Source organism: Coregonus lavaretus, assembly GCF_964263955.1.
Source record: "Coregonus lavaretus genome assembly, chromosome: 16".
NCBI classification, from domain to species: Eukaryota; Metazoa; Chordata; class Actinopteri; order Salmoniformes; family Salmonidae; genus Coregonus; species Coregonus lavaretus.
Genome location: NC_140003.1, coordinates 15788024 through 15806180, shown reverse-complemented (window position 1 = coordinate 15806180; position 18157 = coordinate 15788024). Strand labels below are relative to the sequence as shown.

At 49.3% G+C, this 18157-nt stretch overlaps 1 protein-coding gene across 1 annotated transcript in view; it reads right to left on the bottom strand.

Annotated features, from left to right (window-relative positions):
* Positions 1 to 18157, bottom strand: part of LOC311143643 (mitogen-activated protein kinase kinase kinase 20-like) — a 62978-nt gene that overhangs the window by 41338 nt on the left and 3483 nt on the right. Inside the window, exon 2 of the mRNA XM_084179511.1 lies at positions 15390 to 15477. Coding sequence (XP_084035637.1) covers positions 15390 to 15477 — 88 coding nt within the window. The remainder of the gene's footprint in view (positions 1 to 15389; positions 15478 to 18157) is intronic.

Genomic DNA, 18157 nt, shown 5'->3' with positions numbered 1-18157 from the left:
TTCTCGTTGTGTTTGTCTAGTGTTGTGTGTTATTGTTTTACTGTCGTGCCGGTAGGCTGTTATTCTACTGTTTGCTCGGTTGAGCTATTTCTCCATATTGTTTGGAGTGTTTTGTCGCACCTGTTAGTGCGCCCGTTCTTTTCGCCTACGTGCGGAGTTTTCGCCTCAGGGCATTTATTCGTGATGGTTTTTGTGTGCATCTACTAAAGTCTGTTGGACTAACGTTCTGCGTCCTGCGCCTGATTCCACCACCACACCCACCTACATCTACCTTGACAGAATAACACACCACAAGAATGGAATCAGCAGGAGCCGCAGCAGCACAGGCGACGCTGGAGGACCGGGTCCGCGAGCAGAATGACCAGATCCTGCGGATGGGGTCCGCACTGCAGGAGGTGATCACCACCATCCGAGGCTGGGACACCTCCACCACCATCCTCCCTGCCCGCACCATCGGCAAGTCAGCCCATTCCCGCCCCGGAACCCAGAGGAGTTCGACTCTCGCTCCCGAGGGCCTACGATGGGACCGCTGCTGGGTGTCAGGGATTCCTTCTCCAGGTGGAGCTTTACCTGGCCACCGTGCACCCGGCGCCCTCGGGACATGAGAGCGTGTCCGCCCTGATCTCCTGCCTTTCCGGTAAGGCGTTGGAATGGGCCAACGCAGAGTGGAGGAGAATCGACGCTACCACCATCACCTACGACGAGTTCTCCCGCCGCTTCAGGGCGGTGTTTGACCATCCCCCGGAGGGGAAAGCGGCGGGGGAGCGTCTGTTCTGCCTCCAGCAGGGGAAGAGGAGTGCCCAGGAGTTCGCCTTAGAATTCCGTACTCTAGCGGCGGATGCAGGGTGGAATGAGCGGGCCCTCATCGATCACTACCGATGTAGTCTACGTGAGGACGTCCGTAGGGAGCTGGCCTGTAGGGACACCAGCCTCTCGTTCGACCAGTTGGTCGACATGTCCATCAGGCTGGAAACCCTGCTAGCTACCCGCGGACGTCCCGAGGGGGGTCCGTCCATTTCACCCTCCAGCGCCTCCGAGCCGTGCCCCATGGAGCTCGGGGGCGCTGGCGCTAGAGAGAGGAGGGGTCGGATGACGAGGGGGTCCATCTCCTGCACCAACTGTGGTCGGGGAGGACACACCGCGGCTAGGTGCTGGGGATGGCCTCCTAGGGGAGAAGACGACAGGTCCCGCACTGGGGAGTCCTTCCAGGTGAGTAGGCGCCCCACTCACCCAGAGCTCTCTGTTGCACACTTCTGTATGCCTGTGCGTTTTCCACAGGTAGCACCTCATTCCCAGCATAAGGCGCTGGTAGATTCAGGCGCGGCTGGGAATTTTGTTGATAAGAAATTTTGTTTAGCCTTAGGGATTCCCCTTCTCCCTGTTGACGTTCCCTTCCCCGTTCATGCCCTAGATAGCCGTCCGTTGGGTGCGGGCTTGATCAGGGAGGTCACGGCGCCACTTAGGATGTGTGCGCAGGGGGGTCATCAGGAGATGATCCAGCTATTTCTGATCGACTCGCCTGCGTATCCGGTGGTGCTGGGCATGCCCTGGTTGAGTACCCATAACCCATCTATTTCGTGGCAGGAGAGGGCTCTGATGGAGTGGTCTGCCCAGTGTGTGGGTCGATGTTTAGGCGTTTCCGTAGGGGCTACCTCGGTGGAGAGTCCAAACCAGGTGCCCGCATTGCACGTTCCCCCTGAGTATGGGGATTTGGCTATTGTGTTCAGTAAGTCGAGGGCGACGCAGTTGCCTCCCCATAGGCAGGGAGATTGTGCGATAGACCTCCAGGCAGGAGTTGCGCTCCCACGGAGCCATGTGTATCCTCTGTCTCAGGAGGAGAAGAGAGCTATGGAGACTTACATAGACGAATCTCTGAGACAAGGATACATACGGCCCTCCACTTCCCCTGCGTCCTCGAGTTTCTTTTTTGTGAAGAAAAAGGATGGGGGGTTACGCCCGTGCATTGACTACCGTGGTCTCAATCAGATCACGGTGAAGTACAGTTATCCACTCCCGCTGATTGCGACCATGACGGAGTCATTGCACGGGGCGCGTTTCTTCACTAAATTAGATCTCAGGAGCGCGTACAACTTGGTGCGCATTAGGGGGGGCGATGAATGGAAGACAGCCTTTAGTACCACCTCGGGCCATTACGAGTATCTTGTCATGCCATACGGGTTGATGAACGCTCCTTCAGTTTTTCAATCATTCGTGGATGAGATCTTCAGGGACATGCAGGGGCAGGGGGTGGTCGTGTACATAGATGACATTCTCGTGTACTCGCCTACCCGAGTCGAGCATGTGGCCCTGGTGCGCCGAGTGTTGCGGAGGCTGTTGGAGCACGACCTGTATGTCAAGGCAGAGAAGTGTCTGTTCTTCCAGGAGTCGGTCTCCTTTTTGGGTTATCGGTTGTCTGCGTCAGGGGTGAAGATGGAGGTAGACCGGGTGTCAGCCGTGCGTAATTGGCAAACGCCAACCACTGTGAAGGAGGTGCAGCAGTTTTTGGGGTTTGCGAATTACTACCGGAGGTTTATCCGGGGTTTTGGACAGGTGGCAGCTCCCATAACGTCTCTTTTGAAGGGGGGTCCAGTGCGTCTGCAGTGGTCAGCCGAGGCGGACAGGGCGTTTGGGAGGCTGAAGGACCTGTTTACCTCGGCCCCGGTGCTGGCGCATCCGGATCCCTCTTTGCCATTTCAGGTAGAGGTGGACGCGTCAGAGGCCGGTGTAGGAGCCGTGCTTTCGCAACGGTCCGGCGCGCCACCTAAACTCCGCCCCTGTGCTTTTTATTCCAAGAAGCTCAGTCCGGCGGAGCGAAACTATGACGTAGGGGACAGGGAGCTGTTAGCCGTGGTACAGGCCCTAAAGGTGTGGAGGCACTGGCTTGAGGGGGCTCAACACCCTTTCCTCATTTTGACGGACCACCGTAACCTGGAGTACATCCGGGCAGCGAGGAGGCTGAACCCTCGCCAGGCGAGGTGGAATATGTTTTTGACCCGGTTCACATTTAAGATCACGTACATCCCTGGGTCACAGAACGGTAAGGCAGACGCACTGTCTCGGCGGTATGACACGGAGGAGAGGTCCGTGGAGCCCACTCCCATACTGCCGGAGTCTTGTCTGGTGGCACCGGTAGTGTGGGAGGTCGATGCTGAACTCGAGCGGGCGTTACGCACCGACCCTAGTCCACCTCAATGCCCGGAGGGTCGGAAGTACGTTCCGCTCGAGGTTCGGGATCGATTGATCTATTGGGCTCACACGTCACCCTCCTCTGGACACCCTGGTATCGGCCGGACAGTGCACTGTCTTAGTGCCAAGTACTGGTGTGTCAGGGCGTGTGTAGGTGTGGTGTAGGAAATCAGATGCAGGACGCAGACGGTAGGTTCCAAAAGCTGTATTCCGACCCAAACACAGGCAACAGGGCAACAAAGCCCAACAGCTAAACTACGCCAAAGGCGTGTAGGCAAAATGCGCACAAACAGGTGCGACAAAATATGTAGTGCACGAAACGAGTGCAAACGAGCTCCAGCGCAGTGGAGAGAAATATGCTCAACCGAGCAAACACAACACTGACGAAAACAATCACACACAACACAAGACAAACACAACGAGAAACTTATAGGATACTAATCACGTAAAACAGAAACAGGTGTGACACAAACAGACAAAAGCAAACGAACATGAAAACATAAATCGGTGGCAGCTAGAATTCCGGAGACGACGAACGCCGAAGCCTGCCCGAACAAGGGAGAGAGGCAGCCTCGGCCGAAACCGTGACAGTACCCCCCCCTTGACGCGCGGCTCCAGACGCGCGCCGACTCCGGCCTTGGGGACGACCCGGAGGCCGCGGCGCAGGGCGCGTCGGATACCCCCGATGGAATTCCGTCAGGAGCGACGGGTCCAAGATGTCTCTCCTCGGCACCCAGCACCGCTCCTCCGGACCGTACCCCTCCCACTCCACTAGATACTGAAGACCCCCTCTCCGACGTCTAGAATCCAAGATGGATCTCACGGTGTACGCCGGTGCCCCCTCGATGTCCAACGGGGGCGGGGGGGTCTCCAAGATCTCATGTTCTTGGAGCGGGCCTGCTACCACCGGCCTGAGAAGGGACACATGGAACGAGGGGTTAATACATTTATACTCCACTGGCAACTGTAATCTATAACAAACCTCGTTCAACCTTCTCAGGACTTTAAATGGCCCTACAAACCGCCGACCCAGTTTCCGACAGGGCAGGCGGAGGGGCAGGTTTCTGGCAGAGAGCCAGACTCGATCTCCAGGTGCGTACACAGGCCCCTCACTGCGGTGTAGGTCGGCGCTCGTCTTCTGTCGACGTATGGCACGCTGCAGATGGACGTGTGCAGCGTTCCACGTCTCCTCCGAGCGCCGCACCCACTCATCCACAGCGGGGGCCTCGATCTGGCTCTCATGCCATGGTGCCAGAACCGGCTGGTACCCTAAAACACACTGAAAAGGGGTTAGTTGGGTGGAGGAGTGGCGAAGAGAGTTCTGTGCCATCTCAGCCCAGGGCACATATCTCGCCCACTCCTCCGGCCGGTCCCGGCAGTATGTTCTGAGAAACCTGCCCACATCCTGGTTTACGCGTTCCACCTGCCCATTACTCTCCGGGTGGTAGCCCGAGGTGAGACTCACCGAGACCCCCAACCGCTCCATAAAAGCTCTCCAGACTCTGGAGGTGAATTGGGGACCCCGGTCAGCCACAATGTCCTCGGGCACCCCGTAGTGCCGGAACACATGAGTGAATAGTGCTTCGGCGGTTTGTAGGGCAGTAGGAAGACCCGGCATGGGGAGCAAACGACAGGCCTTAGAGAACCGATCCACAACGACCAGGAGTGTAGTATTCCCTTGAGAGAGGGGAAGGTCAGTTATAAAATCCACCGAGAGGTGGGACCATGGTCGTTGTGGAACGGGCAGGGGTAGTAACTTACCCCTAGGCAGATGTCTAGGCGCCTTACACTGGGCGCACACCGAGCAGGAGGAAACATAAACCCTCACATCCCTGGCCAACGTAGGCCACCAATATTTGGCACTAAGACAGTGCACTGTCCGGCCGATACCCGGATGTCCAGAGGAGGGTGACGTGTGAGCCCAATAGATCAATCGATCCCGACACTCGAGCGGAACATACTTCCGACCCTCCGGGCATTGTGGTGGACTAGGGTCGGTGCGTAATGCCCGCTCGAGCTCAGAATCGAGCTCCCACACCACCGGTGCCACTAGACACGACTCCGGCAGTATGGGAGTGGGCTCCACGGACCTCTCCTCCCCGTCATACCGCCGAGACAGCGCATCTGCCTTACCGTTTTGTGACCCAGGGATGTAGGTGATCTTAAAAGAGAAACGGGTCAAAAACATACTCCATCTAGCCTGTCGAGGGTTCAGCCTCCTCGCTGCCCGGATGTACTCCAGGTTACGGTGGTCCGTCAAAATGAGGAAAGGGTGTTGAGCCCCCTCAAGCCAGTGCCTCCACACCTTAAGGGCTTGGACCACAGCTAACAGCTCCCTGTCCCCTACGTCATAATTTCGCTCCGCCGGGCTGAGCTTCTTGGAATAGAAGGCAACGGGGCGGAGTTTAGGTGGCGCGCCTGACCGTTGGGACAGCACGGCGCCAATACCGGCTTCAGACGCGTCCACCTCTACCTGAAATGGTAAGGAGGGATCCGGATGCGCCAGCACCGGAGCCGAGGTGAACAGGTCCTTCAGCTTCTTAAAAGCCCTGTCCGCCTCGACTGACCACTGCAGACGCACCGGGCCCCCCTTTAAGAGAGACGTGATGGGAGCTGCCACCTGCCCAAAACCCCGGATAAACCTCCGGTAGTAATTCGCAAACCCCAAAAACTGCTGCACCTCTTTCACAGTGGTTGGTGTTTGCCAATTACTCACGGCTGACACTCGGTCTACCTCCATCTTCACCCCTGACGCAGACAACTGATACCCCAAGAAGGAAATCGACTCCTGGAAAAACAGACACTTCTCTGCCTTCACATACAGGTCGTGCTCCACCAGCCTCCGCAACACTCTGCGCACCAGGGCCACATGCTCGACACGGGTAGGTGAGTACACGAGGATGTCATCTATGTACACCACCACTCCCTGTCCCTGCATGTCCCTGAAGATCTCATCCACGAATGATTGGAAAACTGACGGAGCATTCATCAACCCGTATGGCATGACGAGATACTCGTAATGGCCCGAGGTGGTACTAAAGGCTGTTTTCCATTCATCATCCTTCCTGATGCGCACCAAGTTGTACGCGCTCCTGAGATCTAATTTCGTGAAGAAACGCGCCCCATGCAACGACTCAGTCATGGTCGCAATCAGCGGGAGTGGATAACTATACTTCACCGTAATCTGATTGAGACCACGGTAGTCGATGCACGGACGCAACCCCCCATCCTTCTTCTTCACGAAAAAGAAACTCGAGGACGCGGGGGAAGTGGACGGCCGTATGTATCCTTGTCTCAGTGATTCGTCTATGTAAACCTCCATAGCTTTCTTCTCCTCCTGAGACAGAGGATACACATGACTCCGTGGGAGCGCAGCTCCTGCCTGAAGGTCTATCGCACAATCCCCCTGCCTATGGGGTGGCAATCGCGTCGCCCTCGCCTTACTAAACGCGATAGCCAGATCCCCATACTCAGGTGGAATGGGCAATGCGGGCACCTGGTTTGGACTTTCCACCGAGGTAGCCCCTAAGGAAACGCCCAAACATCTACCCACACACTGAGCAGACCACTCCTTCAGAGCCCTCTCCTGCCACGAAATAACGGGGTTATGGGTACTTAACCAGGGCATGCCCAGCACCACCGGAGACGCAGGAGAGTCAATCAGAAACAGTTGTATAATCTCCTGATGACTCCCCTGCGCACACATCCTAAGTGGCGCCGTGACCTCCCTGATTAAGCCCGTACCCAACGGACGACTATCTAGGGCGTGAACGGGAAAAGGAACTTCCACAGGGAGAAGGGGAAACCCTAACTCTAAACAAAACTTCTTATCAATGAAATTCCCAGCCGCGCCTGAATCTACCAGCGCCTTACACTGGGAATGAGGTGCTACCTGCGGAAAACACACAGGCATACAAAAATGGGCAACAGTGAGCTCTGGGTGAGTGGGGCGCCTACTCACCTGGAGGGAATCCCCAGTGCGGGACCTGTCGTCATCTCCCCGAGGAGGCCATCCCCAGCACCTAGCCGCGGTGTGTCCTCCCCGACCACAGTTGGTGCAGTGGATGGACCCCCCACTCTGCCGACTCCTCCTACCTCTAGCGCCAGCGCCCCCGAGCTCCATAGGACACGGCTCGGGTGCGCTGGAGGATGGAATGGACGGACCCCCCTCAGGACGTCCGCGGGTAGCCAATAGGTGATCCAACCTAATTGACATGTCGACCAGCTGGTCGAAAGTGAGACTGGCGTCCCGACAGGCCAGCTCCCGACGGACGTCCTCTCTGAGGCTACATCGGTAGAGATCGATGAGGGCCCGATCATTCCACCCTGCATCTGCCGCTAGAGTACGGAATTCGAGTGCGAATTCCTGGGCACTCCTCCTCCCCTGCCTAAGGAAGACCAGACGCTCCCCCGCCGCTTTCCCCTCCGGGGGATGGTCGAACACCGCCCTAAAGCGGCGGGAGAACTCGGTGTAGGTGATGGTCGTGGCGTCGATCTTCCTCCACTCTGCGTTGGCCCACTCCAACGCTTTACCGGCCAGGCAGGAGATTAGGGCGGACACGCTCTCATGCCCTGAAGGTGCCGGATGGACTGTGGCCAGGTACAGCTCGACCTGGAGCAAGAACCCCTGACACCCAGCCGCTGTCCCGTCGTAAGCCCTCGGGAGAGATAGACGGACTCCTCGATGTTCCGGTGCTGGAACGGGCGGGCTGACCGATGGTGCTGGCTGGGCGGGCGGTGGTGGAGGCGAACCCCAGCCTCGGAGTGTGGAAATAACCTCCTGCAGGGCGTTCCCCATCTGCAGGAGTTGCTCCTGCTGATCCCGAACCTGGGCTTCCAGTCTTGTCTGGGCTGCTTCTGCTCCTGCTGATTCCATGGGTGGTGTGTGATTCTGTCAGGGCGTGTGTAGGTGTGGTGTAGGAAATCAGATGCAGGACGCAGACGGTAGGTTCCAAAAGCTGTATTCCGACCCAAACACAGGCAACAGGGCAACAAAGCCCAACAGCTAAACTACGCCAAAGGCGTGTAGGCAAAATGCGCACAAACAGGTGCGACAAAATATGTAGTGCACGAAACGAGTGCAAACGAGCTCCAGCGCAGTGGAGAGAAATATGCTCAACCGAGCAAACACAACACTGACGAAAACAATCACACACAACACAAGACAAACACAACGAGAAACTTATAGGATACTAATCACGTAAAACAGAAACAGGTGTGACACAAACAGACAAAAGCAAACGAACATGAAAACATAAATCGGTGGCAGCTAGAATTCCGGAGACGACGAACGCCGAAGCCTGCCCGAACAAGGGAGAGAGGCAGCCTCGGCCGAAACCGTGACATGGTGGCCCACGTTGGCGAGGGATGTGAGGGTTTATGTTTCCTCCTGCTCGGTGTGCGCCCAGTGTAAGGCGCCTAGACATCTGCCTAGGGGTAAGTTACTACCCCTGCCCGTTCCACAACGACCATGGTCTCACCTCTCGGTGGATTTCCTCACTGACCTTCCTCCTTCACAGGGGAATACCACTATACTGGTCGTTGTGGACCGGTTTTCTAAGGCCTGTCGTTTGCTCCCTATGCCGGGCCTTCCTACTGCCCTGCAAACCGCCAAAGCACTATTCACCCATGTGTTCCGGCACGACGGGGTACCCGAGGATATTGTGTCTGATCGAGGTCCCCAATTTACCTCCAGAGTCTGGAGAGCTTTTATGGAGCGGTTGGGGGTCTCGGTGAGCCTCACCTCGGGTTACCACCCGGAGAGTAATGGGCAGGTGGAACGTGTGAACCAGGATGTGGGTAGGTTTCTTAGAACATACTGCCAGGACCGGCCGGAGGAGTGGGCCAGGTACGTTCCCTGGGCTGAAATGGCCCAGAATTCCCTACGCCATTCCTCCACTAACCTAACCCCTTTCCAATGTGTGTTGGGTTACCAGCCGGTTCTGGCACCTTGGCAGCAGAGCCAGATCGAGGCTCCTGCGGTGGATGAGTGGGTGCGGCGCTCGGAGGAGACATGGAACGCTGCACACGTCCACCTGCAGCGGGCCCTCCGTCGTCATAAGGCGAGCGCCGATCTCCACCGCAGTGAGGGACCGGTGTACGCACCTGGTGATCGAGTCTGGCTCTCTACCAGAAACCTGCCCCTTCGCCTGCCCTGTCGGAAACTGGGTCGGCGGTTTGTAGGGCCATTTAAAGTCCTGAGAAGGTTGAACGAGGTGTGTTACAAATTACAACTACCTGTTGAGTATAAAAGTATTAACCCCTCGTTCCATGTGTCTCTTCTCAGGCCGGTGGTAGCTGGCCCACTCCAAGAAAGTGAGATCAGGGAGACTCCTCCGCCCCCATTGGACATCGAGGGGGCACCGGCGTACTCCGTGCGGTCCATCTTGGATTCGAGACGTCGGATGGGGGGTCTCCAATATCTAGTGGAGTGGGAGGGGTACGGCCCGGAGGAACGGTGCTGGGTGCCGAGGAGAAACATTTTGGACCCGTCTCTCCTGACGGAATTCCATCGTGGGCACCCGACGCACCCTGCTCCGCGTCCTCCTGGTCGTCCCCGAGGCCGGAGTCGGCGCACGTCTGGAGCCGCGCGTCAAGGGGGGGGTACTGTCACGGTTTCGGCCGAGGCTGCCTCTCTTCCTTGCTCGGGCAGGCTTCGGCGTTCGTCGTCTCCGGAATACTAGCTGCCACCGTTGCATGTTTCTATGTTCGTTTGCTTTTGTCTGATTGTTGTTACACCTGTTATCGTTTAGTGTAATTAGTGTCCTATAAGTTCTCGTTGTGTTTGTCTAGTGTTGTGTGTTATTGTTTTACTGTCGTGCCGGTAGGCTGTTATTCTACTGTTTGCTCGGTTGAGCTATTTCTCCAAATTGTTTGGAGTGTTTTGTCGCACCTGTTAGTGCGCCCGTTCTTTTCGCCTACGTGCGGAGTTTTCGCCTCAGGGCATTTATTCGTGATTGTTTTTGTGTGCATCTACTAAAGTCTGTTGGACTAACGTTCTGCGTCCTGCGCCTGATTCCACCACCACACCCACCTACATCTACCTTGACAAATACACAACTTTTTGTGTAGGAAAATACTTTTTTGGAGGGCAAACTTCAGAACAATCTTTTGAAAGTTATTAGAGCAATACATCATAAAATCTACTTTTCAAGAGAGACCTGGTCCAACAGCAGCAGGGGGAACAAAGTTTCAGACAAAACTACTTACATACACTAACACAACATTGAACAAAACTATAGACACACATACGGTACAACAATTACATATTACGTAAAGAAATATACTACAATAGTAGCCTAATGTTGTTTTTTTATTTATTAATGCCAAAACTGTTTTCTATGCTTGTTTTCGCTTAATACTTTGGGATACTAGTGCACTTGTAGTCAGAAAGGGCCTTTTTTTATAATGCATTTCATATTTTCTGGAACCTACATTACACCATTTTCTTTATAATGCATTTTATACAAGGCTTTGTCGAATTTTATGAGGGTTGGAAATTGCAGAATATTTTTAATTTTTTTGTGGTATCGATAAAGGTATTTGATTGGGGAACAGGGATACATTTTTGTCCAGTGAGAAATACTCAGTCTGAAGCCATTTGGCTATGGGTTTCACAGCTCTATAATAATGATACAAGTTATATCAGCTGAAAAAGAGTTAATTTACAAACTATGGGATATAAGATGTTGGGAATAGTGGCATAGGAGAGTCTGAAATGAATTAAATACCCTAACCTTAAGCTATGTTCAATGTCAATTTCCAGTGAGAAATGCTGGTTTTCACAGCCCTATAATAATGATACAAGTTCTATCACCGTAAAAAAGGTTTATTTACAACCTCTGGGGTATAGCATGTAGGGCAAAGTGGTATAGGAGAGGCTGACATATAACCCCTAACTTGAGTTCTTTGACAATGAGAACCAACAGGGGCCTAGCTTCGTCCTTCATGACTGGGAAAGGCCTCGATTCTAGGCCGTAGAAAATCCTACATCCATTAGATCAGAACAGGATGGATCAACAGTGATTCATATTTCCGGTTTGCATCCTAAAAAAAGGATAGTTGTGTTTTGCTGCATAACACATTATTTGTCTACCCATATGATGTGGATCATTGTCAGGTTATTTGATATATAAGCTTTAGTAACAAAAGAACACCATGGTTGAAATAACACTTTAAACAGGTAGTTTGTAAATGTGTATAATGTGTTTGTTTTGGGTCCACACTGGTAAGTTAACTTATGTAAATTGGATAGGATTTTCTTCTGAATAACTGGTCAGGGCATAACACTTTCCATTTAGCTTCAGGCAACTTTGATGTAAGGCTTGATCACATCTGTAGTGACAACTTCTATCCGTCACACCCATTGTTGCTTATCCATTGTTCACTAGATATATCAATGTAATTACACCCAACACAATTTGGAAAAACAGAATGCTTCCCACCACTAGATCACATAACTAGACATGAGCTGGACGTGATCCCAACGCTGCCACTAATGTAGCGGAAGAAAGTGAAAGCTGCAACAGGGACTCTAACCAGGGCTCATACGTGGCAAAGTGAGCTCTAACGGCCGTTACCATGAAAGCCTAGTAGGCCTCTGGGTAGAGGCAGTAGGCCTACAATGCTGGCATATGCCTTGTTACAATAGCCTAAGTATATAACATGATTGACACGACCGTAATAATCATCATTAAACGGCCTTGGAAGTGCCATAAGTGTAAGCCAACATAATTCATTATTTTACATTAACCTGTTGAACTGCATTGATATGGCTTAATTGTCCAGACTCGTTATAGTTGCAAATACCATGCAGTTGCAACATGGGAATTTTTTGCAGGTCTTCTGTTTGCCCACATCATGAAAATGTATCCCCATTCCCAAATCAAATACTTTCACCGATACCACAAAAAAGAATGGACAAATACAGCTTTTTACTCCAATCTGGCAACCCTCATAAAATCCAACATAGCACCAGTAACCCAAAGTATTAAGTGAAAACAAGCATAGAAAACAGCATTGGCATTAATAAAATAAAACATAAAAATGTAAGGCTACTATTATATTATAAGTATGTCGGTGACAACCTGGCTGATTAACAATATTGGGTTGTTAACACGATTGTTTTATATATAAATACATTTGGGACACAAAAAAAGGCAGTGTAGAACACCATTGCCCAAAATGGGGGGGGGGATACTGTCACGACTTCTGCCGAGGCTGCCCCCCCTCCTGGTTCGGGCAGGCTTCGGCGTTCGTCATCACCGGAGTACTAGCTACTGCCGATCCCATTCTCATCACTCCACTTGTCATGTCTTGTCAATCACACACACCTGGTGCTCATTCCCCTAATTAGTATGTGTATAAGTGTTCCCTCTGTTCCCCTTGTCTTTGTGAGTGATTGTTTTGTTGTGAGAGCGTGTAGCTCGGTTGAGCTACATTTCACTGTGTTATTGCCAAGGTGGATGTTTTCCCTTGTACAGTTTCATTTGACGCTTGGGGCGGATTAAAACTCTGGACTTCGATATTTTACCTCCTGCGCCTGACTCCTTCTATCACAGATAGACATTGTTTGTTAGATAGACGAGACACCAGCCCCTGATATATGAGCAGATAGGAGAAATTTATAACTGAGTTGATGTGGAAATGGCATGATCAGAATTGTCATAAAACATTTTCCTTTACCTGGTGCTAATTAGATTCTGCTTTGATAAATAGAGACAGCAGCTCCTTGACAACCAGCCAACCCAGTGTTTCCTCTGGATATTGCGGGGGGGGGGGGGGGGGGGTTGAAGAAAATCCGAAAAGATCAGTTCTGGTGACTTATTAAAAGGACACTAATCCAAAGTGAATGGAAATACAATTATGCTGACACCATCTAAAATTTAATTTCCACCTCCAGAAATGAGCCCAATAACATATTGGTAAAATTATTTGTTATAATTATTTTAACATATTGGACAGGTATGCTATTAGCAATAAGCATTATCATCTGTAGCCCAACTGATGCAGCATAGTGGCTATAAATCAAAAGTCTGAAGCATGAGGTTGCCTATCTACATTTAGCCTATTGGGCTAATCATTAGCTAGATCTCAAATGTGATCTTTTAATAGTAGCATCCTATTGATAGCATAAACAGTGAATATAATGTCGGTCTGCCTACCTGTTAGGGTAACTTGGGGTATATCGCCACTTGGGGTAACACGCCCCCGCCTGTACATTTTACTGAAACCACTTTTCCTGGTGGCCACTACTCTTGTGCAACAAAAAATGCAATCTGTCTCATCACAATCTTTTAAGTCACTCCAAGAAAATGATTTTAGGTAGGGTGGCATTTTACCACAAGTTACCCTACAAGTGACTTTAGCCGCAATCTCCCCTGTGCCCTAATGGTGAATTGCAGAGAAGTAACCTGCTTAACCATGCAGCTGCTAAAAACTCCAGGTTTAAATGGTGCAGTTCGCGCATATTTAGGAGTTGTGAAATAAATCAATTAGGAATGGAAATAAAGGCCATAAAAACTGCTGTTTTCGCGATTGAAAGAATTGTTGTGCATTGACTGCTTGTCAGAATCAATGTTTCCATCCCTATGGCACTCGTAACTTGAATGCACCTCAAGGGGAATATTTATCTAGAAAACTATTCTACTATGGGGTTGTCCGATTTTTCTATTCATTACTCGTTTTGTTTGCAGAGGAAAAGTAAATGTGGACTGTTCTAGCATCTTCAAAGTGCGCCTCGGCAGAAATATATTTTCATGTTCCTTATTTTTTTGACGTGGCAGCAATGATTTTGCCATGGCACAGCGCCACAGCAAAACGACTGCAACGGAAACACTGAGCCAACACCATCTCTCGCACTCATGTAACACTGGCCAGAGGAGTGAATGGTAAAGTATGAGAACTCTGTGAAAGATTTGAACATTACTGCCTCGTAGCGACTATAGGGCATTTCTGACTGTATTATAAGACAAACAGACAGAGGAAACATCAAAGGGGCATCTGTTTTCCTCTCCGAGCAATACCGGATTTTAACAAAGATTTTTTCCAATTCCTCAATCCATGAAGTCGCACACAATGCTTATACAATGTGATTTAGGTTTTTTTTCCAACTAGGGCTGCATGTTTCCATACAACAACCTTCCACGATCTATGGGAGCAGAGCAGGAGCAGGTGGAGTAAGCATGGGAGTGTGGGTGGCCCAACATTGAATGGGAAAGAGTACATGTAGTTAAATGTCATTTGTGGAAATCATCCTAAAAGTAGTGGTTGGACACTTCCAAAATGACCTGATTGCTTAGGTCAGTGTAAGGCCAAACTGCGAAAGTAGATCATGAACAAAAGGACAAAAACTTAAAGGAAAATACCACTTTTGTTTGTTTCATTAGTCCACTGTTGATACAGTCCACTGTTGATACATGCGTTTGGACACATCATTACTTTCTGTATTTGGAAAGTTCTATATCTTGAAAACGTAATTAATGAAACAAATACCACAATATCGTTTTTGAGTGTTATTGTCCTTTAAGCTTGCCCAAAAAATGTGTTATAGGGAACAATGATAGAATCATGTCTGAGGCAAGGCTGTATACAAGAGTTCACCATAAGTGCAGTTGCATGCTTAAAAACCCCTAAGGAAGAGATAAGGGAGGAAATGGAGGTGTACAGTAAGTAGTAAAACTCATATTTGTAAATGAAAGGTGAAAATCCACAAAGTATAAATCAATACAATAAATAAATATCTAGTGAGCACTATTCCTATCAATGGCAGTATCATTCACCACTCAACGGCTGAAAAGTGAATAGCTAACATCCTAATCATGGAAGCATTGAGTCTGCCTATGACTGCCATGTGATGTGATATTCAGAATATGCGCAGGGAGGGGTTCCCCATACCACAGGGCGAGGACTGTCACATGTTATGAACTCAAAAAACATCTCAGTCACTAACATTAACAAAAAGCCAGCAACATGTAATCTTACTGAACCATAAAGCCATCTACTAACTAATGTGTTAATATAGACCACAGCACGATTCAGTTCTAAGCAAACCAAATAGCTGTGAAATAAGCATGAACAGATGGTGTTTGTTGGTTTTTCCATTAACACAATAGATATAAACGTGGTCTGAAGCTGCTGAGGAGATAATAGCTGTGGTTACTATTGTATGACAAACAGGCAAGATTAGGGTTGTGCAGACTTACCAGTGACGATTCCATAGTTGGGTGCTTCAAGGACCGCCCCATAGAACTGAATGATGTTCCGATGGCTCAGTACACTGAGGATTTCAGCCTGAACAGGGGACACACAGGCAAACATAGAATTCACAAACAAAATATACTAAATAGGTACAGTGCCTTCAGAAAGTATTCACACCCCTTGACTTTTTCCAAATGTTGTTGTGTTACAGCCTGAATTTAAAATGGATTAAATTGACCAGGGAGGTTTTCCAATGCCTTGCAAAGAAGGGCACCTATTGGTATTGGGTAAAAAAAAAAAAAAAAAGCAGACATTGAATATCCCTTTGAGCATGGTGAAGTTATTAATTTTCACTTTGGATGGTGTATCAATACACCCAGTAACTACAAAGATACAGACGTCCTTCCTAACTCAGTTGACAGAGAGGAAACCGTTCAGGGATTTCACCATGATGCCCATGGTGACTTTAAAACAGTTATAGAGTTTAATGGCTGTGATAGGAGAAAACTGAGGATGGATCAACAACATTGTAGTTACTCCACAATACTAACCTAATTGACAGAATGAAAAGAATGAAGCCTGTACAGAATAAACATATTCCAAAGCATGCATTCTGTTTGCAACAAGGCACTAAAGTAATACTGCAAAATATGTGGCAAAGCAAATTAAGAAATTAACTTTTTGTCCAGAATACAAAGTGTTATGTTTGGGGCATATTTGGGTACCAATCTCAATATTTTCAAGCATAGTGGTGGCTGCATCATGTTATGGGTATGCTTGTAATCGAAACGGAATGGAGCTAAGCACGGGAAAACCTGGTTCAGTCTGCTTTCCACCAGACACTGGGAGATAAATTCAACTTTCAGCAGGACAATAACCTAAAACACAAAGCCAAATCTACACTGGAGTTGCTTACCAAGAAGACAGTGAATGCTGACTGGCTGAGTTACAGTTTTGACTCAAATCTGCTTGAAAATGGCAAGACTGGAAAATGGTTGTCTAGCAATGATCCCCATTCAATTTGACAGATCTTGAAGAATTTTGAAAAGAATAATGGGCAAATATTGGACAATCCAGGTGTGCAAAGCTCTTAGAGATTTACCCAGAAAGACTCACAGCTGTAATCACTGCGAAAGATGATTCTAACATGTATTGACTAAGGGGTGTGAATACTTACAGTACCAGTCAAAAGTTTGGACACATCTACTCATTAAAAGGTTTTTCTTTAGTTTTACTATTTTCTACATTGTAGAATAATAGTGAAGACTTCAAAACTATGAAATAAGACACATTTGTGTTATTTCATAGTTTTGATGTCTTCACTATTATTCTACAATGTAAAAAGTAGTAAAAATAAAGAAAAACCCTTGAATGAGTAGGTGTGTCCAAACTTTTGACTGGTACTGTATGTAAATTCATTTATATTTCATTTTCAATATATTTGCAAAAATGTCTAATGTGTGTAGATGGGTGAGAAAAAATAAATATTTAATCCATTTTGAATTCAGGCTGTAACACTACAAAATGTGGAATAAGTCAAGGGGTATGAATACTTTCTGAAGGCACTGTAGCTGACATCTAAACTGGGTAGAAAATTGCATTGAAAAAAAGGACTGCATTGCATTTCCATTAATTACAATAATTTTGCTACTGAAGATCAATGGATATCAGTGAAAATATTTCTACACACCCCGAAATAGCCCTATTAAATAGAATACGCATGAAAAGGTACACTATATATACAAAAGTATGTGGACACCCCTCCAAATTAGTGATTCGGCTATTTCAGCCACACCTGTTGCTGACAGGTGTATAAAACCGAGCACACAGCCATGCACTCTCCATAGACAAACATTGGCAGTAGAATAGCCTTACTGAAGAGCTCAGTGACTTTCAACGTGACACAGACATAGGATGCCACCTTACCAACAAGTCAGTTCGTCAAATTTCTGCCCTGCTAGAGCTGCCCCGTCAACTGTAAGTGCTGTTATTGTAAAGTGGAAATGTCTAGGAGCAACAACGGTTCAGACGCAAAGTGGTAGGCCACACAAGCTCACAGAACGGGACCGCCGAGTGCTGAAGTGCGTAACACTCAGTTGCAACACTCACTACCAAGTTCCAAACTGCCTCTGGAAGCAATGTCAGCACAGGAACTGTTCGTCGGGAGCTTCATGAAATGGGTTTCCATGGCCAAGAAGCCACACACAAGCCTAAGATCACTATGCGCAATGCTAAGCGTCGGCTGGAGTGGTGTAAACCTCACCACCATTGGACTCTGGAGCAGTGGAAACGTGTTCTCTGGAGTGATGAATCACGCTTCACCATCTGCCAGTCCGACGGACAAATCTGGGTTTGGCGGATGCCAGGAGAACGCTACCTGGCCCTGGGCTCCCGAGGCGGTCTAAAGCACTGCATCTCTAGTGCTTGAGGCGTCACTACAGACCCCCTGGTTCGATTCCAGGCTGTATCACAACCGGCCGTGATTGGGAGTCCCATAGGGCGGCGCACAATTGGCCCAGCGTCGTCCGGGTTTAGCCGGTGTAGGCCGTCATTGTAAATAAGAATTTGTTCTTCACTGACTTGCCTAGTTAAATAAAGGTTAAATAAATAAAAAATGCATAGTGCCAACTGTAAAGTTTGGTGGAGGAGGAATAATGGTTTGGGGCTGTTTTTCATGGTTCGGGCTACGCCCCTTAATCTTAACGCTACAGCTTACAATGACATTCTAGATGATTCTGTGCTTCCAACTTTGTGGCAACAGTTTGGGGAAGGC